The sequence below is a fragment of the Anopheles arabiensis genome, chromosome 2 (assembly GCF_016920715.1).
Source record: "Anopheles arabiensis isolate DONGOLA chromosome 2, AaraD3, whole genome shotgun sequence".
Lineage (NCBI taxonomy): Eukaryota > Metazoa > Arthropoda > Insecta > Diptera > Culicidae > Anopheles > Anopheles arabiensis.
Genome location: NC_053517.1, coordinates 97,844,810 through 97,871,913, shown reverse-complemented (window position 1 = coordinate 97,871,913; position 27,104 = coordinate 97,844,810). Strand labels below are relative to the sequence as shown.

The 27,104-nt window shown below is 44.1% G+C and overlaps 1 protein-coding gene across 2 annotated transcripts; it reads right to left on the bottom strand.

Moving 5' to 3' along the window:
* Window positions 1–366: 366 nt before the first annotated feature.
* Window positions 367–26,900, bottom strand: LOC120908454 (slit homolog 2 protein). 2 transcript variants are annotated; one of them, XM_040319436.1, is made up of 9 exons: window positions 26,795–26,900; window positions 17,643–18,051; window positions 12,253–12,703; window positions 10,794–11,016; window positions 10,586–10,722; window positions 10,305–10,457; window positions 10,036–10,216; window positions 9,603–9,742; window positions 367–5,652 (listed from the first exon to the last, which is right to left on the bottom strand). In XM_040319436.1, the coding sequence occupies exons 3-9, from the start codon at window positions 12,623–12,625 to the stop codon at window positions 5,348–5,350; spliced, it is 1,512 nt and encodes a 503-aa protein (XP_040175370.1). In that variant the 5' UTR covers window positions 12,626–12,703; window positions 17,643–18,051; window positions 26,795–26,900; the 3' UTR covers window positions 367–5,347. The 2 variants fall into 2 exon arrangements, with proteins under 2 accessions (XP_040175370.1, XP_040175371.1); XM_040319437.1 differs by having other exon boundaries at window positions 26,762–26,843.
* Between the last annotated feature and the right edge of the window lie 204 nt (window positions 26,901–27,104).

Here is a 27,104-nt window from a genome sequence, read left to right as displayed (position 1 = left end):
CCAAACTACGTGATTTGCAATGTTCTGGTCACCCTGTCAAGGATACTAACATATTAGAGCTTACTGTGGTCGTTTATGATAAAAATTTCTAATAAGAAAATGATTGTTCGATGAAGGCTGTACCTCAATATCAGATGCATTCATTTGGACCAATGCTTAAATTGGAATTTGTGTACAATCTCCCGTTCTAGTACTGTCCTTCCACACAAACGGGGTGAAGTAGTATATTGCCATGAAATAGATTACTGATACTGATACTGAGAATCGTTCCGAGAAACTTACCATAATGAACCCTTTATTATTGTTACGGCTCAATTGTCCGGAGCACCCATTTTGTTCGGAGCGAAAATAACAGAACACAACTCGTTTGGCTTTCCGAATCAATTCGGGGAAAATTTCTTTATTATTTAGCATCGCATTTATGGCTTTTCCTTTTCTCCACACACTCCTACAGCTCTCTCTCTCTCCTTTTCATTTCCAATGTACTTTCGTACACACACACTATCTCTCTCTCTTTCGCTTCATTCTTTTACACCAAATTGCACTCTACATCACCACCACAGTTTTGCTGCACGTTTGGATGTATGCACGACCGCTTCATCACCAACATTACCTACCCGCAAGGAATCGCACAAGAAATTGTGGCGCAAAAGCACCGATCTGATGTTGTTCGATCTACTTTCGCAATCCTTGCACTAACTGCAACAAAACTGCAAATACAAATATAACTCCATTTTCACCACCACCTGCCCTAGCTCGCTGACACTACGCTCGGAGCTCGGACTCATCGCTCCGGACTCCAGATCCACCACGTCTATGTGTGTTTTTCACCTAGTGTGTGTGTGCTATTGCCGTTTTCTAATGGGAGTTTCACAGTGTCTACTAGCAGCGGTATACGATTAGCTACGGTGCGCTACAGATTGCCCGTTTGCCTTTCGATTGCGTGTTTACTGCAGTACTGCTGCTGCTGCCGCTACTGCTCTGTTCTAGCACTAATACTTACACAGCTACTACCTCTGTTGCTGTCTACACTGGCGAGTGGGTTTCTTTGTGATTGCTGTTTTGGTTTATCTTGTGGTTTAGATGCTATTTTTGGAGAAATTTCTGAACTTACATTGAGATTCTTCCTTTCTTTTTGCATGCCAGTTATGTTTTTGTGTTGTTTCTTAAGAACTTGTGAAAATTGGTTTCAGTAACAACAAGCTTCCGTTTATCGTAAATAAATTGAACAATTAGTTTAACAGTTTGCGATTTTTGTTTTCTCTTTTGCTTGCTTATCTTGTATAATATATGTATTATGATTTGTTTTTTTTTCTCTTCTGTCTGTTGGGATCTTGTTTTTCTTTGTCGATATTTTCGCTTCACTTTTACATTCTCTTTCCTTCTAATGCTTTTACCTTTCCACTTATTGACACAGTGTTGAGAGTCATTGCATTCCGTATTCGGTATTTACTTGAAAGTTTTGTGTACAAATATATACGTGTATGAAATTCGAGATTATCTTTGTCTGAGTGTGTGTGTGTGAGAGAGTGTTTAGTTTTTTTTCTTCGCTTTTACACCTTCCACACCATTAGCTGCCACCGCGTTACGAGCAACAAGAACATCGAGATTGAAAGTGATTGAAATTGAACACTTAAGACCAGAACGATTCGTACACTTACGCTCCTTAAAGAGGGTTATTTGCTCGTCTCTATCCCTTTTAATCCTTTGTTTTACACCCCCAAACCAACCAACGTGGGACGGGAAAATGATGGGTTTAAACGTACGCACGCACATACAGATCTGCACAAACAGTTACCACCCACAGCACAGACAAACATCTAAAGGAGTGAAGAAAAAGGAATGCGTAACCAGTGTACTCGCTGCGGAGAGTGTTTCTGGTGCTTTGTTTTTGTCTTGTTTTCATTACCTCCAAACCGGCAAACATTAATTTGGCAAATTGAACAATACATTTGGTAGGAAACACTTGTAAGGGATGGTGCAGTGTGTGGCGGCAACGATAAAAAATGACAGAAAATCGACTGTACTTTCAATAACAAACACCTTGCAAGCATACTTCGGTACGGCGTCAAACAATGGTGCAGATAAGAATTCGAACTGTTAGTGTAAATCGTTTGCGTCTCACCGTTTCTGTCTGTTGAGCAGCACCGTGAGCAGCGTAATGCTTCTTACTATCGATATGTATGGATGATATTTTTGCCTTAAACACAGCAACTAACTGCAACTGCTTGCTACACGTGGCTCAGAAACACTTATCTAGCTCGTGAAACTGTGAAACTATGATTTCGGCTTGTTTTGTTCGCCTTTCATCTGCACTGAATGGGAAAATGTGTGTGTGTTGTATTAACCTTGATCAACCTGTACAAAGAGTTTTCGCTTTGCTTTTGGTAGTCATCTTAACAGACTTTAACATTGCCCGTACGGACCTCGTGCTCGATTGCTGACATCGAAGTTACGAGACAAAGCTAAGCTTTTTGTTTTGCTACATTTAGTCAGAGTCAGTGCGTGTTGCAGTGCAAAAGCAAACTTTTCAAGCTTCAAAACTTCTATAACAGTGTGTAATTGACATCGACTGGGAAAAAGAAAGGAAGATGCATGAAAGTGAACAACGATCTACAGCACACCGACGCACGCAACAGAGCGCACGCTGGCGCCAAGAACGCTTAGGGTACATGTGGACTTTCATCATTGAGATTTACACTTACAAATGAATCATTTGCACTCCTTCCCAATTGCTCACCGTCCCTTGGAGCAATGGTGCTTAAAAGGGGGAGAAAAGTGTGTGTTTAGCGCGTGATTAATGTCTTACCATCTAATGATATGTTTTGGATATGTAGCGTAGGTGTGTGAGTGTCTACTCCGCAAAAAGGATGTGGAAAGATACATCCACGGGTGTAATGGTATGATTTTATCAACCCACGTCCCATTTTTTATGTTTTTTTTTTGCCTGATTTAAAGAGGCTCGCGTAGGGACTCGGGGAAAAAAAGATTGATATGTATGTACCTTATGTACCGCGCAATGCGTCTACTTGTGTTATCTACTTTTTTTCCTGGGGATGATAGCAGTCGTCTGGATTGTGTCTACTCTTATCGCGTAACCATTCAAGAGTCCTCCCTTTGATATGTCTCATGAACCGTACAAACCGTGGGTTTGGTTGATATGTATTGCTGGAAGTTGGAATCGGGACGAAACCATGGGTTTTTTTATGTTTTGTTCTGGTTTCTAAAAAATCGGGCACCATTAGATGTGTACAGGCAAAGGTTTCATGTATCAAAAATGTAACAAACATGATTGTATGCTCTCTATTTGCTCTGTTTTATCCTCCTTTTTTTTGTTTTGCTCTTCACGTTGGCTTATCTAACCGGTATCTTATGCTTATTTTTAAATGCTCTTACACTGGTAGAATACTTGATATGTGTATTTTTGTGTGTTTAGTTTTCCGTTTTCTTGTTGAGTATATTTAATGCTTCTTATTTTTTTCTTCTTTAAATATATATATATTTATGTATATAGACATCTACTGACATATGTTTTGTTCTGTTTTTTTGTTTGTTTGTTTGTTCATATAATGCAACAATTAAATTCTTCCATTTGATATGTTTCCATGTTTTCCTCCGTGTTTCCATTTTTAGTAAGGTTAATAATGGGGATTGCGTTTGTTTTTGGCCCTTTTTTTTAGGCGCGCTTTTTTGTTCTTACTTTTAGTTTGACATTGTGTGCAATATTTTTTTGTTTATTAAATCCGCAAACTATATGCGTGTATACGGTGTATATATTTATGCATGCAGTAGGTATATAATATAATGCAAACGTTGCATCAAGATGTGTGCATCGGTAGAATGGTAGAATTAGCTCCATTGATATGTTTTTCCATTGTTCATTTCATTCTTTTTCAACGTTCTGTTTCAACGCTTCACATTCAGTGCATGTGTGTGTGTGACTGTGTTTGAATAGTTTTGTAAATAGTTCCGTGCACAAAAAACACACAGAAACACGAGAAAAACGTGCTGCTTGAAGGCTTGCAACACGCGCTGTAAATAGAGTTTAAATAGCTTTTTCCTTCTCTTGGATATGTGTTCAATCAACATCTCTTCAGGATTGTTTCTTTTCCTTCCTCCCCCTCGGCTAGACGCTAGGGGTATTAATATGCATTTAGATTTGAAAACAGGATACTCTGAGATACAAAATACGCCAAACAAAAACTGCTACAAATCCATGAAATGTTATCGTTTCCAGTGCACGAAGCGAGGACCCTTGCACCTGACACTTGGCAAAAGTCTCCGTTTCGTTAAAAGGGGGTAACACTTGAAAACGGAGGGTAGGGCCTCCCGAGCCTACCCGAGCTGTGTCGAACGTGTCATAAAGTCGTCCTTACTAGCTATATGGTATGTGTGTGTGTGAGAGTGTGTTTAGCCCCTAGCATGGCACACTGGATGACTAAGATGAGATTTTGACTTGATATCGGGTGCGATGCTTTTCCATCCATCGCCTACTAGGAGTGTGTGCTGCACCAACATGGGCGGGGAAAACAAGCTTTCGAAACCGATGAAGCACAACGACACCACTGTGAGTGTGTTTGTTACGCGTGATTTGCTGCTACAGGGCGAGTGTGTATGAACAATACTTGAAGCGTGTGTACGAACTGTATGAAAAATCTTGTAACATTTGTTTTTCCTCTTTTTTCCTAGCCATCCTATCTCCTTCGTTTTCTATCTCTCTCCCGCTCTCTCTCTCTCCACCGTTGGAAGCTAACACCATTTTCCCTTGTTCCGGACGCTTTCCCCTACGGGCCCCGTGCGCCGACGAGTGATCGGCACCGCGAGACCAAAAGGGGCGTGCGCGTACGCGGAAACGTATGCATAGTTTACTTCATTGAAAGACTCTTTGGTAATGTGATTTTTTGTTTGGTTTGTAATTTTTTTTTGTTTGCCTTTGTGACACACGCACATGGGCACACCATCACCCAGTGGTGACGTGGCTGGGGTGTGTGTCGATAAAAAAAGAAAGAAAGATCAAGCGCGATCAAGCGTGCGTTCCGAGCTCCCGGCCACACACGCGCTCCCCACCCCAAACCAAAGTGTGCAAGTGTTGGAAAATTAGAGTGACATTTGTATTTGTATTTCCACTTCCATCGCGCTCCCTCTCTCTCTCTCAAGGTGTTGTTCGCTCGCTGGAAAATATATTCCACGCCACGCCATATGTTTCCCTTCGCTGTGCTAGCCTTAGATTGTATGTTTGTTGTTGTTGTTTGTTTGTTCTTTCTTACCCTACGCTACCCTACTAACATGCCAAGGATCGTTTCCCATCCTTCGCAACGCGGTTCTCCCTTTTTACTCACCCGCGCGCCTAGCGGACGAACCGACCGTACCCAATCACGGTGCTTCCGGTCACGAGGGCGGCCAGCACGGTTGACAGGAGCGTCGCACCCGGCCGGCCCGTGCTCCCGTTGCCGCTCAGTGACGACGTGTGGTACTTCTTGCCGACGCAGCTCATCCGCTCGAGCGGCATGTTCTGGACGTAGTACTCCCGGTGCTCGTTCTGCATCGTGCACATCGGGCGCTTCTTCTGCGTCATCTCATCGTCCCGGTTTTTCAGATCGCGCAGCAGGTTCGGGAACCAGACGAGCTCGCACGAACAGATCAGCGGATTATCTGGAAGCGGTTTGTAAGCGAGAGAAAGAGAGAGAAAGAGAACAGGCGAAAGAGAGAGAGAGAGAAAACAGAGACCAGAGGGTTAATGGAATCGATTGTAATTTAAGCTGGCTATCAGAAGCGATAAAAATGGTATCAGATGGCTGTTAGAAGATAAAGTTTGGGGTTAAAGTGTGTGCTTAAACTAAAGCGTTTGTTTGTTTCTGCACCATTTTGCATGTTATTGATTTGGCGTATTTTAAGGTTTATATTGCAATCTAATTTTATGGTACACCATTTATTTGAATATGTTTGACACTTCTTGTCAATAAAGCGTCGTCTGAGACTGTTCCTACAGGTCCTCTGGGCACTGTGCTACAGCTTATGTTAATTTACATGCAATGTTTCCATTCTTTAATCATTAAGAATTTTTTTTTCAATCAATATTTTGATGCTAAGCTATTACGTTGCTCTAGATTTGCATCAAATAATTCAAAAGGTTCCAATGTACATCAGAAAATGATGACAACTTCCTAGGCCATAATATCAAGAAAGATTTAACAATTTTTTTTTTAAATTCCTGCGTTTAAACTTATCATTATTTATCTTTGATTTTAGTGAAATAGTTTTTTATAAGATGAAATAATCATCATTGCTTAAATCTATATGCTAATCCATATTGCTTTAATTTGCTTTGCCTTATTTTTTTCTTCATAAATACATTTTTATGTGTTTTGGCAAGAATTTAAAACCAACAACCTAAAACAATGTTCGTTCCTACCCACTGCCACATCAATCTAGGACTGTCACATACCCACACACACACACACACACACTCACCCACTCGCGGAAGGACACATATGTGAAAGTAGAAAATACTTTACGACCGGTGAGACCATAGTTATTCCCATTTGCTGGTAGATTTTATCACAGCCAGGGGAATAATCAATGAATCATAAACACCTGCAAAACATTGCTTCCGACGGCGACTGCTACTAGCTATTAATATTCTTTTGCTGTAGCTCACGACCCACCAACGTTCCTTCATAGCTTATCTTGCTCGTTGCATTGCTGCTGAGCAAAATATTGCTTAAGCTTTGATTTAAGCATCCGAACTATTTCTATTCCACCAACGTTGCGCTTGAATGGTTGAAACTGTTTACGTCAAAGAATGAGAAAACGAGCCGAAACCAATTCCACCTTGCATTCCATCTTGGCTCGTCGTGTGATGGTGTGCTAAGTGGCTGCCGATAATTCGTATCGATCGATCGGCCCTAAGACTTTTTTGCTCTCCCTCAAAGTGTAGGCCGAGCGCTGTTGAATTCACTTTAATTCCCCAGATCCCTTGAGCTTGAGCATGAATACACTGGGCTGGGGAAATGGAATAAAAATCCGAAATCAACCATCAAAGCAAATAACCAAACGAACCGCCGGAGCAGAACAAATGGCTCACGCATTCGCATATTTTTTCATTAACATTCCCACTGAGCTTGAGTGGTTGTTTCTTTTCAAAACTGGCCAAACTGGTTCCGGGTGTCCTTTCGTAAAGAAATCCACTCTCCCCCCTTGGAGGGGGCGTTACACGAAATTAAGAGCTACGAGAGCCTTTAATATGTCTCCGCTCCTTAGGGGGAAATAAAATGTTCCCCGATTGATCTTCATTTATTTTCGCCGGCAACCAAAAGCTGACGCCGGATGTGACGTGGGGTGCCATCGAAACGGACCAGCAGCACGCAATTTGCAACACCATGAAAATGGTCGTTTTCAGCATCCGGTCGTCAGTGGCAGACGGAGGGACAGCAGACGCCATTACGTATGGTCGCCGGCCTTCGGTGTGACAAAACTTTTGGCACGGTCCTCGGTTCCACAGTAAAACGCACACGCACAGAGGAATCGTCACACAAACAAAAGAGAAATGGCGCAGACACAGAGAAAAAGAGAAGGGAAAAAACTCTCCTCCGAAACGCACACACTCTTGCCAGGCGAAGTTGATTGAGTTGTCACCGGAAGCGGAACGATAGCATGCTGCTGCCGTAACGACCGTGCGAGCGAGTGACCTCGTTCGTGCCGGAGTCGTTGGAAAACTTTTCACACCCAACGTGTCAGTTTCTATCACGAGCAGGTATTCGTGGGTATCAGGGGAGGGGTGGCCAGGGGTGTTTTATGGGCTGTCTGTGTGTTTCTGTGTCGATGTGCGCATTTGAATCCGTTCCTTATTTTTCCTCTGTGTTCGTTATAAGCCGATAAAGGATTCGTTATCAAGGGGTTGATTTTTTGCCGTTGGATTGCACACAGTTGAAAAGTTAATCCTTTTGACCAGAACCAATAACCGGATGCTTGCCTTTAAGTTTAAGGTGAGTGTTTTAGGCTTTTCTTTCTTTCTACTATTGATTATTTGGCTTTCTTTATGAAACCTCCTTCCAAAAGTCCAGATTATGAAGCTAAAATGTGCCTTTCGATGGTCATTATCTTTATGTTGGGGGAAAAAGTTTACTAATTGGGTCCGATAATTGGATTGGAATTGGCAAAAGCCGGATAAAAAGCAGTTTTCACACTTTTTGTGTTTTTGTAGACTTTTTTGGTGCTAATATAAGTTGCAAGGTTGTTTATTGATTAACTGGAACTACGGGAACTATATTTGCGCATTATTATATCGTAACATTCTTCCTACGTAATTGCAGAACGTTCAAAAAAATGTCCTTGCCGTTTTCATTTAATAATCGATAATTTACAGATAACGGTTAAGGCTTGCTGAATCACTTCAACTGCTTTTTTTGGGTCTCAGTAAGATAGTACGGTGTTATCAATCGTTTCTATATACAATTTCAAGGAAAAGGATATTTCAAATTGATGATTTTACTAAGGAAATGTCCAAATGTCTTTCGTGACAGCTATACTATTTTATAATATCGCTCTATTCTTGCATGTTTTGGACTTTGATGCAAGCTCAACGAAAGATAAGACAAGGTAAAGAAAATTCAATTTTTAATAATTTAGACTGACTGTAGGTGTTCTTTCGGTTGTTTGCTCACATCAAAGTATACCATGAAATGGTTAACCAGACACTATTGCGTAGAGTTTCCAATAGCACCATCTTGCGGATTACTATCGCCATCTTGCGGAAAAGTACGAAAGATGAATGTTTTTGATCGAATTTTACTACTCTTTGTTTATAACTTTGTTTATGTTATAACTGTTTATATTATTTGTTTGCTTAAAACTGCTGAGTCGTACGACAACTCACGCATTTTTGTTTAAGTTAAGGAGCCTAATCAATAAATCAATCGTCCTTTGAATCAGATGGACTTTGATGGTTTAACACTAAATAAAAACCTGCAATTTTACTACTCATAAATCTCCACCCAATCAAAACACAAATCAAATGCCAAAAATCGTATTTTAAAAATTAATTTCTGTAATGAACTGTCCGAATAATACTTCATGGTGTACCGACGCACGGAGGGCGCACATAAACACCAAGCGCTCCTGGCCGGCCCGTAATTTACGATCCAAATAAACTCGTTTCGTTTTAATGGACTGCAATTCAAAGCGGTCCCGAGCTTCAAAAACACTTCGTTTAGATTCTAATCCATGTGCTTCTTCACAGTTTATACTACTTCCCAGACCCAGACGCGTTCAGAGTTGCTTCGGACGCACCACGCTGGCGTTACACATAAATTAAAGACGCGTCTATCCGCAATCTCGTCGCTTCTTTAGTATTCATTAGCAAACCGGTGTTCCGGTCTATCCTCCCGAGACACCCACCCCGAGATAGTGAAAGCAATTGTGAAAGTCACTTCGTAGGGGTCTGGGGATAAAATGAAGATAACTACGGCGCTCCAACTCCGAGTCCATTGAGTTATAGAGACATTAGTTTACCTTTCTGTGCTTCTGTAGGATGTTCGGTAACAGCAACGGCACTGAAAGCGAAAATGTTTCGCACACAACGCGCACACACACACACAACTTACCCATAATATCGACGACACGCAGCGAGTCCATGATCGGCTCCATAACCTCCTCCGGTATGCGCGTCAGCTTGTTGTTCTGGATGCTGAGCGTCTCGAGGGAGTTGAGATTTTCGAACACGAGTGCCGGCAGGACCTTGATGCTAGGGATTACACACACACAAAAATACAAAGACAACGTAAGATGAAACTCAAAAGGGACGCACAGATAAAGTGGCTTGGACGCACGGTTTTACAAACAAAATCCCCCCATTGGGAAACACCGGCAAGTCTATTAATTAATGTCGAAATGTTTCCGAGCACTTTTCCGTTGGCGTGGTTGGTTTCTCTAAACGGCTTCGGACAAATTTCCTCCCCGAACAAGGGTGGATGTGCGTGTCTGGAGAGAGCAGTTTTAGCCTGAATGTCTGCCAGACCAGGGTGGGCGGTTACTTACTCGTTTTTCTGCAGATTCAAAAAGGTGATCGAATCCCCAAAACCCACAAAAGCATCCTCGCTAATGACGGAGATGTTGTTCGAGCGGAGATCCAGATGCCGGAGACGGTGCAGCGGGCGCAGCGCTTCGCTCGGAATGATGTGGAGATTATTGTCCCCCAGGCGAAGATACTGTAGGTTTTCTGTTATGTGCGGAGGGCGGTAAAGAAGGGGTTTACGTGTTAGGTTGCTTCAATGACCATCGCATCCTTTCATCCCTTCCAGTCTTACCTTCCAATCCTTCGAATGCTTCCTTCGCGATGTAGGAGATAGAGTTACCCTCCAGCTCGAGCGAGTTGAGCAGCGTGAGGTGGAAGAATACCCGAGCCGGCACTTCCGTTAGCTGATTGTGGGCCAAGATTAACGAGTCCAGATTCTCCAGCCCTGTGCGGTAGTAGGCAGTAACGTTTAATTAGTAATTCCACGCGTTCCGTTTCGTGTTTTCCTATTTCTGTAATCCTTTCCTACCCCCCCCTTTGAATTGTCTTAATCACCTGACAGAGCGGCCTTACCTTCGAAGTCACCTTCTTTGATGGTTTTGATGCGATTCTCCTGAAGCTCGAGCTTCCGCAGATTATCCAGCATCGAGAGAGCCTTCTGCGGGACGGCGGTAAGATCATTGCCGCCCAGATTCAGCCGCTTAAGCTTCCTGCAAGAAATGGAGGGCGTGCAATGCATTAACAGTTTGGCGCAACTCAACCAATCACCCTGTCTGCTTACTTGTCCAATCCACGGAACGCGTCCGGTTCGATGAACGTCAGTTTGTTTTCGTAGATGGTCAGAATCTCCAGTGTGTCCAGTCCCTCGAACGCACGGTTGTGGATCTGCGAGATGCGGTTGTGGTTCAGGTTGAGGATCAGCAGATAGTGCAGGTTCTTGAGGGCGCTCGACGGTACGCTCATCAGTTGGTTTTGGGACACATCGAGCTGGGTAAGTCCCCGTCCTGGGCACAGGAAAAGGGGAAATACATTTGAGTCTGTTTTAATTTGCATATAAAGTACGATTTTAGAGATTTTGGAAGGGAAGGAGGTTTTAATCAGCGTGTTTATTTGAGTTTCCTGTGGGATCTTATGCAGATGAATTTGTTACATGAAGGGACTGGTGCAACTGGTTAAAGCAACTTCAAAGAAGGACATTATGATGCCTTTTCCAATAGGGAAAATATGTTTGAAATAAGCTTCAAACAGCTTACCAACTTCATATTGGAAAAAGAAATTACAAATCGTTTGATCCATAAAGCTTCGTACTGTAAAATCCGGCATATTTGACCTCTAACATCTGCCCGTAATGTCAAATTATTCAAACGGACCTAGGAAACATCTTCAGCGTTTCACCTTAAGTCTTCAGTCTTCAGTTCTTTCGCCTTCAGTTCTTCCGCCTTCAGTTTTTCAGTCTTCGTTCTTGTGCATTCTGTCAGTTAGTTGTTGTCAAATCAGTGTTCATTACAATATATTAGCGGCAATAAACGTAGCCCAAAATCAATGACTCATTTGCTATTGCATCAAATGTAATGACTTCATAAAGAAAGAATAAAACAAGGAAGGCTTCTTTTTCATGCTATCACTTTGCAAACTCATTAATTCCTGGTTAATATTTGCTACAGTCTTCATCAAACCACAGCAATTACACCAAAACGAGTTAATGTTTAAATGCAATAAAATCAGTTGCTCTTCCAAAACTCATACACCCGTTTTTATTGCGTCACAAAATGGCGTGCTTTGGCACCACAAACCGTTTCATGTATCCAAAAATAAAGCATAATAATACCATTTACTTCTGCTTCAATGCAGCGCACACACGCACACACACCCCGCACAGCAAATTTGCTTCTTAATTGCGAAGCTTTGTATGCGAAAATATGACACGCAACAGCGGCACCAGCAACGACCGAGGAATAGACAGTCAGTCGGTCGTAAAAAAGTTAAGAGCTTCCCCCATTTTGGAAACGTGCACTTGAAGGGCGTGATTTCTGAGCTCTGTCTCTGGTCGTCCCTGTGGGGTCATGAATTTTTCCACACACCCCCGTCCAAGGCAGTGGAAGTGGAATTGTGGATGAAATTACGTTCCTTTCAGACACGCCAAAGAGCAGGCCCGTCTGACGGGGATGGGAGTCAGTTGGGTTCGTTTCGTTTCATTTCAAGGACAGAGTACAACCACAAATAAGGAAAACAAATCTTACCGAGCGAGCTGAGCGACGTCTCCTCGATGGTGGCGAGACTGCTGTTGTGGATCGTCAGGTGCCGGATGTCGAGCGCGAGAAACACGAACCCTTGCAGCTTCGGTAGGTTGTTGTGGCGCAGCTTCAGGTAGAAGATGATCGGGCTCTTGCCCTTGAGCGCACTCATCGCCTTGGTGATGTGCTGCACGTCCGTCGCCTCGCACAGGATGTCGAGCCCGTTCTTCTTGACCTGGCAGACGCACGGGCTGATGTCGCTACCCGGCGGGCAGGTCTGCGGTGAGTTTGACTGGGCCGCGACCGGCGCGTGGTCCAGCACCGCCAGCGCCAGCCCGAGGAGCTTTATCCACGTCCATAGGGCAGTCCGTGACGGCATCTTCGCGCCGCCGTCCACCCGACTCTGTCACTACACTGTTTTCTCTCTTCCGTCTCAGCACGTTGATTACGACTGCATCTGAAAGGAGAGAGAGAGAGAGAGCGCGCGATGAGAGAAAATCAAATTATCAGTAAGCGTAACGAGTTTATTGTAGCATAATTTTATCTAGTTTAGTGGCTGATGAGTGGGCTGAGGCGTGAAAAGGAGTGCAAATTACTTATGCGCGACAGACAAGCCAATCATCATTACATTGATGGTTTCGGAGTAGGGGCGAACGGTGAACGAAAATCTGATCATACCGTCAATCTCAATTTTCATTCCTTCACATCCATAGGGCACTTCTCCACCCCCCCCCCCCAAATATCGGCAAAAGTTGTGCAACAGCAGCAGCAAGAAGAAAGAAACCCACAAAATGTCGTTTCTGCCGCTGAATCAAACTTGGCTGCGAAGTCAAACATCTTCTCCTTTGCGCCTGAATGTATGCAAGGTACCTGTAGCACACCACCGTTGTACTTCGGCTCGGACGGGGTGAGCCTTGATCGCGCATATATTACACATGAATATTTCATACTCGTTTGCATATGATTATCGGGCGCGAGTGGGAAGTCTCCCCCGGGCAGTTTCGACTGCTGGAAATTGGCATTTTCCATTCCGGCGGCTTCGGGGGGATTTTTGGAAGGAATGGGAATGAGTGAAGCGCAATACGGTACACTGCCAGCTGTCTGTGGCCATCTGTCTTTCTAGTCAGGGCTCGAAAAAGGGGTTTATTTTTGACACGAGACGGCTGAAAAATTGACTCGCAAGAGTTGAGATTGAAATTGGAAAAGTTTAGCTTTTTAGCTGGTAAAGTCACAGAGGAAATATTACGCCAAAATAGTTTATTTGGGGAATGAAATATTGGACATGATTTCCAATATTGAACTGCACATTAAATTTTCCATTGCATGCGACACAACACTCTCTGTGTTCGCTATCAAACCACTCAAAATGGATGGTCAGGATTAAAACAGATAATGGTGCTTTATTCCCATTTTCAATCAACAAATAAAATGCACCATTCCACGACAGCATGGTTTATGAGCTTCATCACTCTTCCAGCTGATAATGATCTTACGAAATGAATACACTTCTCTCTTCAACTCTTCGCTCTCATTGCCAATAAAACGGCATGAAAACCCCATATTTTCCTCTCCCCCATTAAAGCAGTTTGTTCCTTGTACGCCCATAACCTGGACAGAGGTCCAGAGCCGGTGCGGATCAGAACAATGCAACATAATGTACTGTTATTACACACTAACTTATCTGATTATCCTTCTGCTCTATCGGCCCATTCTCGCAGCCGAGCAGTTTTGTATGAGGTTTGGCATATAAACACACACACACACACACACGATTTTGTCCCGTCCAGGGAGATGTGTTTGCTGTGCCTCGATCTGGTTGCGTGCTTTACAATCAAGCAATTTGTAGCGCGCTCGAAACCTGCGAGCCCACACATTTACGGGCGCGCAAGCCGTAGCACGCGAACTAATTTGGTGCGGTAATTTATTTAACGAACGTCAGACTTGACCCGCACACGGAATCTGCCTTTATGATAATTTAAATGATCGGTGTCTCGCAACACACAAATTACAGGTTATAAATTACAGCTAATGTGTGAGGAATGTGTGCGTGTTGTGGGAATTCTTTTGAGTTATTTTCTACGTCACTGTGCAGCGGAGTAATGGTGCAACAGCAAAAATTAAACCGAAATTCTTCCACAGCAATGGAGCAGCCCAGTACTTCATCTCTTTTGGGTTTCTAGTCGATTACTTTTAGCAAATACCTTTTCCTTTCTGCAAGTATTTTGCTATCCACTAGAGAAATGGAACCAATTACTTTCTGCTACATAATGGATGCTACAGTGCATTAAGAATTCCATTACAAACACTAATTAAAGGCTGACCTAAATTCCGAATCCAAACTCGCTTCCAGGCTGCACCACTGGCTCTGTTTCAGGCATTATTTTTTTAACACAATTCCAAGCCATTTTATACGTATCGTAACACACTATCGTTTTACGGATCATTAAGCGCTAGTGAACCGTTTTGTGGATCGATTCAGTGCTGATAAATTAAAATGCTTTCAAAAACAAACAACTACTCCAAAGCGCAAAACCCCACACCGCATAGGATTCGTTCTCTCGCTCTCCCGATGCGGTTCAACACTTTTCAACACACCGGAACAGTTTCTATCGGAGCTGCTGCTCTGTGCAAGCATTTTGTGCTTGCTTTGATCTTCTGAATGTATATCTGAGCTTCCTTTATTGTATGCGATAGAGAGCGAGAGAGGGAGAGAGTTAGACAAAGGTCACTACACTTTGGAAACAAGGATTTGGCTCGAAAGCAACCCAGCAGGCGTTGTTACGTTCGATCAATAACGCACTGATAAAGAGCTGTTCAGCAAATAAAAGCTACACCACCTATTGTATTCTATCGATAAATATCTAATCCTCAAATTGAATAGCCATGCCCCCCAACACAACACAGGTCAGCTTTTAATTGGGAGGAATATTTACAGCGCATTAGCGCTCGTTCCTCGCCCATAGCTCCTCCGATCAAGCCCTGTTCAAATCAAAATAAATGATTTGCGAGAAAGCAAACGAGAATGAATTACACGGCAGAAATACCTTCGCACTGGTACTTTGGCCCGGCGAGTGCTTTCGAATCGCATCGCGGCGCAAAATGGGTCTTGGCTGGCTGGCAGTGCCGCGCTGTATCAAAACAGCGAGTAGCCACTACAACACATCGCCCCGCTTCCGTCCCGACCCATACAGATCATGCATTATTCATACACAGCAGTTTGTTATTTATCCCTGGTCGACTGTTACCTTTCGAGCCACACTGTATGTGACTGCCCTGCCCCTTTTCCGACGACTCCAGGTTTGATGCAAAGCTGATGACACACCGTCGGCACTGGGTGTAGTTGCGGTGAGAAGATGGTGTAACGATCTTACCCAGCCCTCTCCTACTGGGGAAGCTTGCTATGTAAATGTGTCTGTATATGTGTGTGTGTGTTACCAGCCCATGGAATCCTGTGGAGCTAAAATTAGAAACTCGGAACTGGTGCGAAAGATAATATCGATTTTTGGTCCCGGCACCGGCCACGGAAGGTGGAAGGCACGGTCGTTCAATGGTCTTAATGGCATGCCGATGGATGCCGTTCCGGGTACGACCCCGATTTAAGTCCCGATAGCCTTAAAGAGGGGAAGGCTGAAGCAACCGACCCAGCCCAGGGTGGCTTTCGCGGGCTGGAAGGCTTGTTGGAAGGAGGATAGAGACGATTTGCTCACTTCACGTCTGCGGTTGATCGCTCGGCCGTGTGCAAATCGATGGGAAGGCTTCGGCATTGAAACGAGCGAAAAGTGCTGTGCTGATACTGACTTGACTACAATTTGGTTGGTTGGTTTTTTGTTGTAACACACTACTAAAAGTCACATACTTTTAGTGAAATGGCAATACTTTTCGTGCTAGTTTATGCAGCAAGAAGACCATATAGAGCCGTATGGAATGAATATTCAGTATAAATTATTTATAAAGCAATATATACACTGTCTATGGCTGTGACAGGTGTCAGGATATCGAAAGGTTCGTTCATGACATAGGATAAACCACGTACAAAATCTTGATCGGTAGGAAATCACTCGACTCGTGCTACACATTGAAGACACATTTCATGCCTTTCAACGAAAATTATGATGCTACACCATTTCGCCTTATGTTTGGTAACTTTCTTATGGATGAGATTGCTCAAAGTTCTCTATTGAAATGTTTTTGACTTCAGCATTTACCTTGTTTTACCCCGCCGTCTGCTAATTAGATAAAGTTAAAGCTTAACCTCAATCAAAAAAGGTCCTGGTAAGTAATTCTCAATTATTTCAGAAAATACCTTCAAACAACAAATTTGCTGGAGAGAAAAGGCAAGCTGCTCGTTCTTCTTTTGTTTTGAGCTTCCCATTTATGGCTTCCATAAAAACACACACACACACACACACTCAAAGAAACAACGACACAAAACGAACCCCAAACACGAAACTTCAAAATAACACAATTTTCTCGCCCGCAAAAACGCATTAGCCTGATTAAACGTCACCGATAATGAGACGTGTGCGTCAACAGACACGGGACACGGATGTCGCCTGCCTGGTCCAACGGTGGGGAGCCATTTTTCCCTGGAATCGTCATGTCCCTTCCGTGTCGTGAAGCCACCAGCCACCAATTCAGTCAATCCGTCAGCTAAACCACCAATGCACCCCAACAAAATGGAAGAGACGAGGGATAATTCTGTTTGCTCTGTAAGCCAACCAGCTACGTTGCGGTGACTCAAGCAGGGTGCTGCGGGTGTGAAGCCTTACCGTATCGATTTGGGAGGCGAAAGGGGGCACGATGGTTTTTTTACGAGCCTATAAACATCCCACCCAGCCAACCACACGGTGTCACACGGTGTGCGCGGGTTAAAGAGATGAACGTTTGCTAGATTTGTGGACGTGAATGGGAGTTTTCAGACCGAGAAGTACTGAGGTCGGAAAACATACCCACTCGTACCAATAAGCACACAGACACACTCAGGAGACTCGCTTCCAATTACTTCGAAAGCAAAATGTGTAAACGGTTCGATTGGAGTCGAACGAACGAATGATTCCATTCCATCCCAGCCAGGTAGTCGACGGTGGATATCGATCGCTTTACGCTGTAGTAACGGACTACACCGCTTAGGCTTACATACTCTCCCGCTCGCTCGCTCTGTGTGTGTGTGTGTATTGAGCTGTGTGTTCAATCGTGCAGAAAAGATGGTGGCGAACATTTTTATGCATGAATTATTACCCATTCAACTGTGAAGGGAAGAAAGGAGCAACGGCAAAAGGAGATGGTGCTTGGTGCGTCAGGACGTGCGAGAGAAAATTTAAGAAAATTGGATTTGCAATGAAAATGTCCCAAACGGGAGGAGGGAAGGTGGTTCAATATTGGCCAACGATACTTACCAATACGTTGGTAAATGTGTTGAAACTGGTTGCTGCCCGTCCCATAGCCCCTTAAACCATGCCGGGGGAAAGCGGTCCCGATCGCCACAGGTTCGTCGCCACGGTCGAACGGTCGGAGTGGTCGGATTTTTTAGGGTTTTGCGGAAAATTTCAATTTGAACTGATTTGCACGTACAATCTCAAACACACACACACACTATTTCAATCACATTTGATTTAATTCACAGCTTTATTTGCAGCAAAACTTCCTTCGAAAAACACCACAAACATTGGTCACTTGCAGTTGGTGCGCACTTTACAATAATTAAACACCACCGGAGCCTTTTCAATCAAACCACCACCTACTGCTACCACTACTGCTTCTCACGCCGCACACCACACACACACTCGCACGCACGCACACGGCTTCCTGTTTGCGCAAACCAAAACAAAAAGAACATCTCTAAATATGTTATATAAACGCACTATTTTATCAGTAATAGAATCTCATTAGCTCAATCGAAAACAGTTTGCCACACCGTCCCGTCCCTGACCGGGCACTAAAGCAAACAGCAATCGATCGAGCTTGTGCTCGGGTTCTGGTTACCCACTTTCTTCAGGATTTGATGGGTTCGATTTGTAGGAAAACACGCACACACACACAAATACACTCAGTTTATGGATTTATCGATGAGACAAACGTTCCTATTTCGAAACGCAAGCGAAATCCTACCAACCGGCAAAGGTTCTAGCTTCTGTTGACGAAGGTTTTGCTTTCCAATCGTCTGAGGTTTAATGCAAGAAGTATTAAGGGGAAAAAAATTAAGGCACTATCAATGGATTACCGCCTATCCACCAATTGAACGTCACGAAACGAAATACGGTGAGCGGAAATGGTTTCATTAATCCAATTTTTGTTCGCCATTGTTTGCACTCCCGCGTTGGTTGGTACGTGTAATGTGATCCCGTGCGGAGGATATCAATTTGCACGCAAATGGTCGATGGAACAATCGGCGATTGGATTTAGATTCGGAAGTGTGATTCGGTTGTTTTTGTTTGGTCGAAAGCACGGATGGGGAATGGAACGGTGGAAATAGGTTGAAATGATTATTAAAATGCCAGGAATGGATAATGATTTTACGTCACGTCGCATGAGGTTTGTTTTGGAAAGGCTTTTGTTTCTCGGTTGATTGGCAGCAGCAAGTTTGGGAGGCCGGATGGTGATAAAAATAAAAACTCCTAAGGGCTTTTAAAAACAATGCTGGGTTCTTTTAATAGAAGATTCTCAGGACATCATAAACGACATTTCCAATCAGATTAATCTCTAGACATCTTAAACGGCATATCCTATTAGTAAAATTTTATTTCAACTTGTCAATTCTACGTCAAAAGAAGATAAACATATTCATAGACGAAAAAAAGTTTTGTTGAAATGTATTAATGGGTCCCAAATATTTACTCATGCTTCTAAGATTACTTTAAAAACCCCTCCAATAAACATGAATTTTTAAACATTTAAAACATTAGATTCGAGTAGCTGCTCGAAAAAATAGCAAAACAAGGTCGTGTTATTATTCAATCCAAGATGCATTAAAGAGATATCGTAGTGAAATCTAGAAATAAAGTTTATGCAGTTCAAGTGGTCTCATAGCATGTTTTTAAAACCAAATTTGAACGTTACTTTTTGACAGATGAAAACTTTTGCCCAAACAGCCTTCTGGTAACTTGACAAATGCACAAAACACTCTTAAAATCTTCATTCAGAAGTAGAAGCGATAAAATCAGCCTTTTCAATACATACACCTTGGGATAAGCCCACGTGTATATTATACCCACTTTGATAGCTGCTCGAAGACTGCAATACAATGCAAACAGCGGACTGGCTGAAATTTTAGCCTACGAACTTAAAACGGATAGGGGCCCAATGGTAGCAAAAAAGATTATAACTGAAAGGATATTTTATGAATTGTCTCGTCAGCATGATTTGGTGCCGTGACCAGGATCTAATTAGTACGATTTTACAAATGTGCACCAAACATAACGGTACCGTCTATATATTGTATTGCAGAGCATTAAAATTGGTTTAGTTATCCTTATAAATACTTTTCTTCGCATGATTTTACTTTATTTCGAACTTAAACACAGATAAATGTACCTTTTAAAAAAGCTGACTACTGCTGGTCGTTGAGCACGCTGTTTCCAGTAAACACAGCGTGAACATTTGCTCCTAGAAAACAACGCCACCCAGTGGCGCACAAAGAAATAAAGCAAACTGTCACCCATAGAGACGCAGAAAGGTCCACCTGCCTAGGGGGGAGTTCTTGGAAGGACAACATCGATCGAACACTTTGCATCGTGGAACGCAAACGCCAAACTCCGAACACGTCACCCGGCGTTCCTTCCCAGGCTGCCACTCGAGCAAACGTCAACCTGCGGACGGGGAGTATCCTTCGATCGAATCCTCGCACTCATCGAATGCTGCTACCGTTGTGAGCATACAAAGGTATTTCACAGAACGGGTTAGATATCACTCCCCGAACACGGTGCAAGACATAACTCGGTTGCGCTATGTGGTGATGGAATTCGGTCGCAGTCAGCTCCAACGAGGGCACGCGGCGCATAGAAACAACAATGTCGCACCGTTTGCTAGAGGGGGGGTAACAAAATATGTTCTCGTTTCCCTGGCACAAAGCACCGAAGATATGGCGGATACAGGTGACCTGTTGTTTCGCCTTTTACAACATCCTTTCATCTTGCCGGTGTGCATGTGCAAGCGAGTATCTGCTAAACGAGAACCAGACATCAAACGCTACAGGAAAGCGGGTTGACTGTACCAGGAAATTGATTGAATTTTCTTGCCTTTCCGCACCGAGGCAAAGTAAGTCCTCCATGTTGTCTACCGAGCGTTTCATGAGGCCCTTGAGATGGTGAAACAATTTATGATTCGAAAGGTTTCAGCACACTTTGAAACCAAGCATTCCTAGCTTGAGTTCGTCCCTCAAGCCTAAACGATGGTGCTTCAAGGTCACCTTGGCAAAATTTGGCAAACCGTCGTTATCCATGTACTAACACGCCACGCTAACAAAAACACGGAAGCCACACACTGCGCTCTCAGCACAATTAACGAACAGCTTCTTCCGCGTGAACCAATCGCGCACATTCGAGAGCACAGATCGGCTTTCGCCACGACGCCATCGCCTGGGCGAGCGCGTTCGCCCGATGGACGGATCGAATTAATCAACGCGACGGTGCAGAGGAGCCGGGCCGCCAGTGCTCAACGCTAAGCAGGAAGTATCAAATCAACGCGCCTCTTGCCTGTGATGCAGGGCGGTGGGTATTGGCTCCCAGCCGGTTTTGTGAACGTCAGGCGGCAAAAGTCGACACACAGACGCACCAGCAACGCCCGGGGATCTACCCGTGTTTTGTGCCAGCGACACAAGTCAAGTTTCTCCGCTAAGATGTGTGCTGTGAGCTGCTGCTGCTCGGCATTCTCTAGCAGACGCGTGTACCGGCCCGGCTCACCCTCGTTTAAAAGCGAAGCGTATCATTATCGTTGGCGACAAATTCAATTTGAGTTGGTGTAGAGCAGATGAATTTGTTTAACAATGAAACCTCACCGCAGACCAACGCCAAACCCACAGGCAAACGGATCGACCGGTGAGCGCTGGTTTGAGCCCGGCTGTCCGACTTGGAGGTACACACGAAACAATCGGTTAGACGGTTGGTGGATTGGATCTTGCAACCATAATTGCCACTGATGGCTGTCTGTGCGTGAAAAGAGGAGCTCAAACCCCGGTGCCACACGGCGCTTGCAAAGGTTGGGGTGTGTTTTCCGTAGAAAACATCTGGCAAATCAAATCCACCCGTGAGGCGATCGATAAACTAGACTACTGCGTACCTGCTGCCGTACCGTTCGCGTGCTTGGTTTCCTGCCTTTTGCCAATTAGGAGGCAGTTCGAAGACTGTCATCGTAAACCGTGATGCTACCGGTGTTTGGTGAGAAATTGAAATTCTATACATGGTATTGCTAGAGATAGAAGTGTGCGTGTTGGATGTGTTGTGTTTCATGCAGGAGGCATTCAATTAATCTCCCCACTCTGCAATCATGTAACATCATGTCAGTAATTAGGCTCTTCCCGGTTGAACGACTAAATTGCTAAGCAGATGACAATCTTAACGACATGATCAAGTTTCAGGTTGCGGTGAGAGTATTTTAAATGATTGACTAAAACGTATTCGAATACATTTTGATTGTCAGCTGCTTGTAAAGTGTAGTCAAATACTCTTAGGAACTTAATACTATTACAAGATCAATTCCAACCATGATGCATAAAGCAGATGTATGCAAAACACTTGCTACATCAAATAATGAATGTCACAACATATTACGGTGCCGTGACCAGGATTTTATTAACCAGAACATTAAATTTGTACTCAATCACAGCTGTAGCGTCTGTATATTTCATCTCAGAGCCTTACAATTGTTTCAGTAAATTTGATTCAGTTCAGTTCTTTTGATTCTCGCAAAATCATATAAAATTGTCCCCAGATTGTTAGTAAATCGTAGTAATTAGTAATGGTTCCTGGACCAAATAGTTGAAGGCACTATAATGAAGACATTTCTCAGAATAAAGCTGGAAAAGCACTCAATGCCCTTAAACTATCAGCAAACTCTAGCGACTTGAAATTGAAATTTGTGGAAGGCCCTAAGGCTGTTTGTGACCGTCTGTAATAGTTTGAACAACATTTTCTCAGAAAAATAACTCAATCGATCGAAAAGATAACATCTTTCTATACCTTACTGGCAAAAGATAACTTCGGCATATAATCTTATCCATTGCTCAGACCATTATTCTGAGCCTCTAGAGTCTAGACGTATCGTTTTGAAATGCACAGTTGATACCGTCTAGCTGAATAACAAATTATGTGTAGCTAACCACCACTTAGCTCTACAATAACAGCCTTGAACTTAATTAGAAATGGCCATTCCACGCATAAAAAGTATGCATTATATAGCAAACATACTCCCTCGAGAACAGGTCATTAAAATGAAACATATTCCACAATCAATGCAACATCCTTTCTTCCATAAACTATACACTACACAGCTCTCTCTCTCTCTCTCTCTCTCTCTCTCTCTCTCTCGCTTTCCATTTCAACAACTTCGCTGTTGTTGCTTTATAAATCATCTACCCCGCAATGTACACTTTTCTCGTTCTGCGGCTGATCCATTGTTTGCAACTTAACTTCACATTTTCCCTCACGCTACTCATCACACTCAACGAACCGTTCAGCGAACTTTACCCTCTCCCCCACGGCAGCGCCATACAGGCACTTCACTTGCATATGTTAGTTCAGGGGAGGAAAACGTTCCTACGGACAGAGCGATAGGGAGCTTACCAGTCCCTGTTGCCTATGAATAATACAGCTGTCTTTTGCATTTTTTATCGTCACGCTACTCCAGTTGCCTCTTACAGTAAGACCAGATTTTGCAACAATAAAATGAAAAAAAATCCACAAGACAAAACGTTGTGCAAAAAACAGAAACGACGCAAAAATCGCTCTGACCCGTTGCCTCATACAGCAAATCACTTCTATCTTCTTCTGTTCCAGAGCACATCCTTAAATATGCCGCCCCCATAATTCTATTCCATGTCATTGTTACGGTCGGCCAGGCTTCAATGTCCACCGATGAGCGCCGGCAGCAGGGGCGTTCACACAGCCCAAGCAGACTGTATTCACTGTTACGCCGTCGAACGCAGCGAAACAAAACATCAGCCAAAGAAATAACAACACGACGACAACAACAGCGAAGAAATCAACCAAAGGAGGGGCACTGTTTTTTTGTGTTGCTGGTGTTGTTTAGATTTTCATTGCCCTAGCCAACGGGCAACCTTGCCCATGGCACAGTACGCCTCCCTGTTCTGTCTTTTTTCTGGTGAAATGGGAAGTTAAACTCTTGAGAAGATACTCGGCCTTGGTTCACGGCTTACCAGGTAAGTATGTAGTCGGTGGATGTTTCTTCCATTTCATCGTCCCTTCTGTCTGTCATTGACCGAAGTGGTTGAGCCTCTTTCATTCTGGGAACACTCACACACACACACACACACAAAGCCACACCGAAAGCTTTCCCTGCCCCAAACCGAAGCGAAGAGGCGGCAAGAAATCGGATATTTTTTTGCATTTCTCACATTTCAAGCGGCAATGGTGGGGCCGCACCCCCGAAGGTGGGGACGGAAATTGTGGGCAAATTGTTTATGCGTGTCCCTGTCGGTCAGCGCATAATGGTTGTGCGGCTTTTGTGTACGGCTGCCGGCTGCCGTGACAGGACATGTCCGACTACGTACTTTATTATGTTCCGGTACATCATACACAGCGTGGAGTGGCGGGCATCATCGAGAAGCGAGAAGGGTGCGCCCCAGGACGGAAGGGAACGGTCGTAATCGATAAAACCACAGCGACCAGGTTGGGCACCAGACAATGGGCAAAAGTTTCGGGACATGCTCGAAACGTGTCAATGAGGGTGAAAATTTGTTGCCCCCGCGCGCCTTCCTGAAAGCGGGTATCTAACTTCCAGACAATTTGTTCGTGCAACAAGCACCGAGGACGGAAAGGCCATGGTTAAGCAGAATGTAGTGAAAGTTTTGTTTTTTCCAAGAATGGGAATGAAGTAGGTTTTTGTTGCTTTGTTTATCGTGAACTTAATCAACCGCTTTAACGGACGCTACTTCCGGTAATGAGTGTTAGGCGCACACGTGCGGCAGTTGCGCGTTAGTTGAGCGTTTTCGGGCAGCAAAGTAATCAAAAAGTAAAGCACTGTTGCGTTTGTTTAGTGGGACAAGAGGCTCATAGATGCGACCATGAGCAAGCATTATTTGGCGAATGTTTTAGCTACGATGACAGGTTATGGAGTACAATTAAGACACCAGTGCCTTACAAGTGATAAAGGAAAGTTTATATTTATTCAAAAGGAAATTCCGTACCGATCGTATCTTTTTAAAAGAGTTTGATACTCTAATTTTCCATGGAGGCGCATGGTCGTTGATGATTTTAGTCTTATAAAATAAATTAAATTCAATACAACAAGTATAGCCATCATGCTACCATTATTCATTAAATCAATCAATCATGTATTGAAAATTTAATCTAAATTCATGTACAACTATTTATCTTGCGGTTTATCATACGAAAGTAATGATAACCATTTGCCATATACTTTCGCCTTTCAATATATCATTTTGGACTTATTGTTAATGGCTTGAAATGTCTGCGATTTAATTGATCGATGTTGATTTATCGAATAAATACTCTGCCTAATAGCATGACGAATCTGATTCTATCCACCATCGAACATTCAAATCACTCCTCTTCAATAGAAAAAAGGCCTTTTCATCAATTCGCTCATCAGCAATACCATGTTTGCTAATTTGCAAACATTTGCCTCATAATTCCCACACAAAAAGATACCTGCTTTTCTTCTGCCACGCAGCAAAAGCCCACAGTCACTCAAGGACCATGGGCAAACTATCGTGCAGTGTTTTGTACTACTGCTCGTCCGCTGATCATGAGCGTGCACGATACACCGTGCTGTGCGACCCTAAAATTGATAGACCACTACCTTCTTTTTTTCTGTTGTTGTATCGCACTGTGGTCGGTGCTAGTCGAGTCGCAAAAAAACGAGACAGAGGGAGACAGAGAGAGAGAGAGAAGGTAATAGAAAAATAACGAAACATCAATTCATCCGAATTATTCCTCATTACAGTTCATCATTCACTTCCCACAGAGCAAGCAGGTTCCCTATTGAGCCGCCGCGACGGACCACCATCCTCATCATCAGCATCATCATCGTCACCATCGTCATCGTCGCCGTTGTTGTCGTCGTCGGTGTGGTGCTTCACTTTCAATTTACATGGTGATGGTGGTGGTGGTGGTGGTGGTGGTGGAAAAAGACGCGTCACGCGCCCGTCGATACCCGTCCCTCCAAACCGTGCCTGATGGTCCTTCATCCTCGGACCGACTTGACTGGCCGACCCTTGGGATGGGTTGGTAATTGTATTCTGAAAACACACACACACACACACACACTTGGACGAAAGCATTGTTGGACGTGCCCTCTGTGGGAGCGGTAGAGGGAAGGTTTTGCAAACACAACGACACCAAAACACTCACTCAAACACAAACACACAGACACACTGTTGTATCCTTTGCACATTGAAATTATTGCCGTATCGAATATTCACTTATTGCTACCACACACACACACACACACACACACACACACACACACACCGACATTGCTGACGGGGAGGCTTTTGACGCTTACGCTTTACTAGTCGATTTCATATTCGCCGCACGTTTCGCTCTTGTCGGCAAAGGCTTCAGGGCGCACGGCATACAACGCCGCCACAATTTCATTGTTTCTGTTGGCGGGGATGGTTGTAATAAATATTGAATATTTGGCATTTTCTGCCTATGCCAACGGTCCGGCGGTCCACTAGGTAGAAGAGCTGGTGCAATTTATTATCACACTCACTGTGCACGGTACCACCCTGCTTCGGAGAAGCGACGAAACTCAATTAGCCTAACAAGGGAAGCGTTCCATTGCGAAAACGGCTTCACCCTGTGCTGTGTCCTGTGCCGCGGGCTGCGTCTCGACCCGCCTCATTTAATTTCACTGCAGGGCCAGACCAAGTGTAAATGATATCCTTTTCGAGCCGAAGCGTCCACTCTCACCAACACTATGCAACGTGGGCCCAAGGACGCCTCGTCACCTTTATGGCGCTACGCTTTGCTTGCCTTTTACTCCCGAACGCTGAATTCAATTAATGAGCGGGTACACTAACAAATTATGCAAAAACACACACACACACACATACACTCACAAGGAATAAAAGACACAAGCACGCACACAAACACACCCTCAACTATCAATCAACCCCAACGATAAGGGTGACCATCGCAACCTTTGGTGCGAATTCTCACTCGCAGCAACCTGCGAGGTTTTTTTTTTACTCGAGAATTCCCATTTTACAATTCACAGACACGTCAAGTGGCACGTTCTGTTTGCCCATATTCCCGGCTTTTATATCCACTCCTCAAACCCTCTGGCCCCCGGTACGCCCAGCTGGAACGGCACAGACCCGCACTGCCCGCGTATACTCCCGTACCCGTACCGTAAGTGCTCCGGGGGAGGGAAAAAGGATGTAAAGGCGTCCGCACGGTCGCACTGTACTCTCTCGACTGAGCATGAGAGCCGGCCCACGGCGTGCGTCTAGCGATGGATGGATGATAAGGGTGGCCGTTGGGCCCGTGAGTTCCACCAGTTGCCCCGACCGAACCGAACCCGTCGTCGGGGTCGACTTCGGGCGACGCACGGCGTATGCGTCATCAACCGATACGGTGGAGCGCAATCGGGTTTCTTTGTGTCGTGTGGCATTTTAATGGAGAAGGGTGTAGTGAGGGATGATGGAGTGAATTGTAGAG

What these genes read in the sequence shown, in the direction of transcription:
- LOC120908454 (XM_040319436.1), bottom strand. Translation starts at nt 12,625, where the DNA reads ATGCCGTCACGGACTGCCCTATGGACGTGGATAAAGCTCCTCGGGCTG. An exon ending in GACGTCGCTCAGCTCGCTCG is followed by an intron (nt 11,017 to 12,252) that starts GTAAGATTTGTT and finishes TCCTGTGCCCAG; the next exon opens with GACGGGGACTTACCCAGCTC. An exon ending in TTGAATCTGCAGAAAAACGA is followed by an intron (nt 9,743 to 10,035) that starts GTAAGTAACCGC and finishes TGTAATCCCTAG; the next exon opens with CATCAAGGTCCTGCCGGCAC.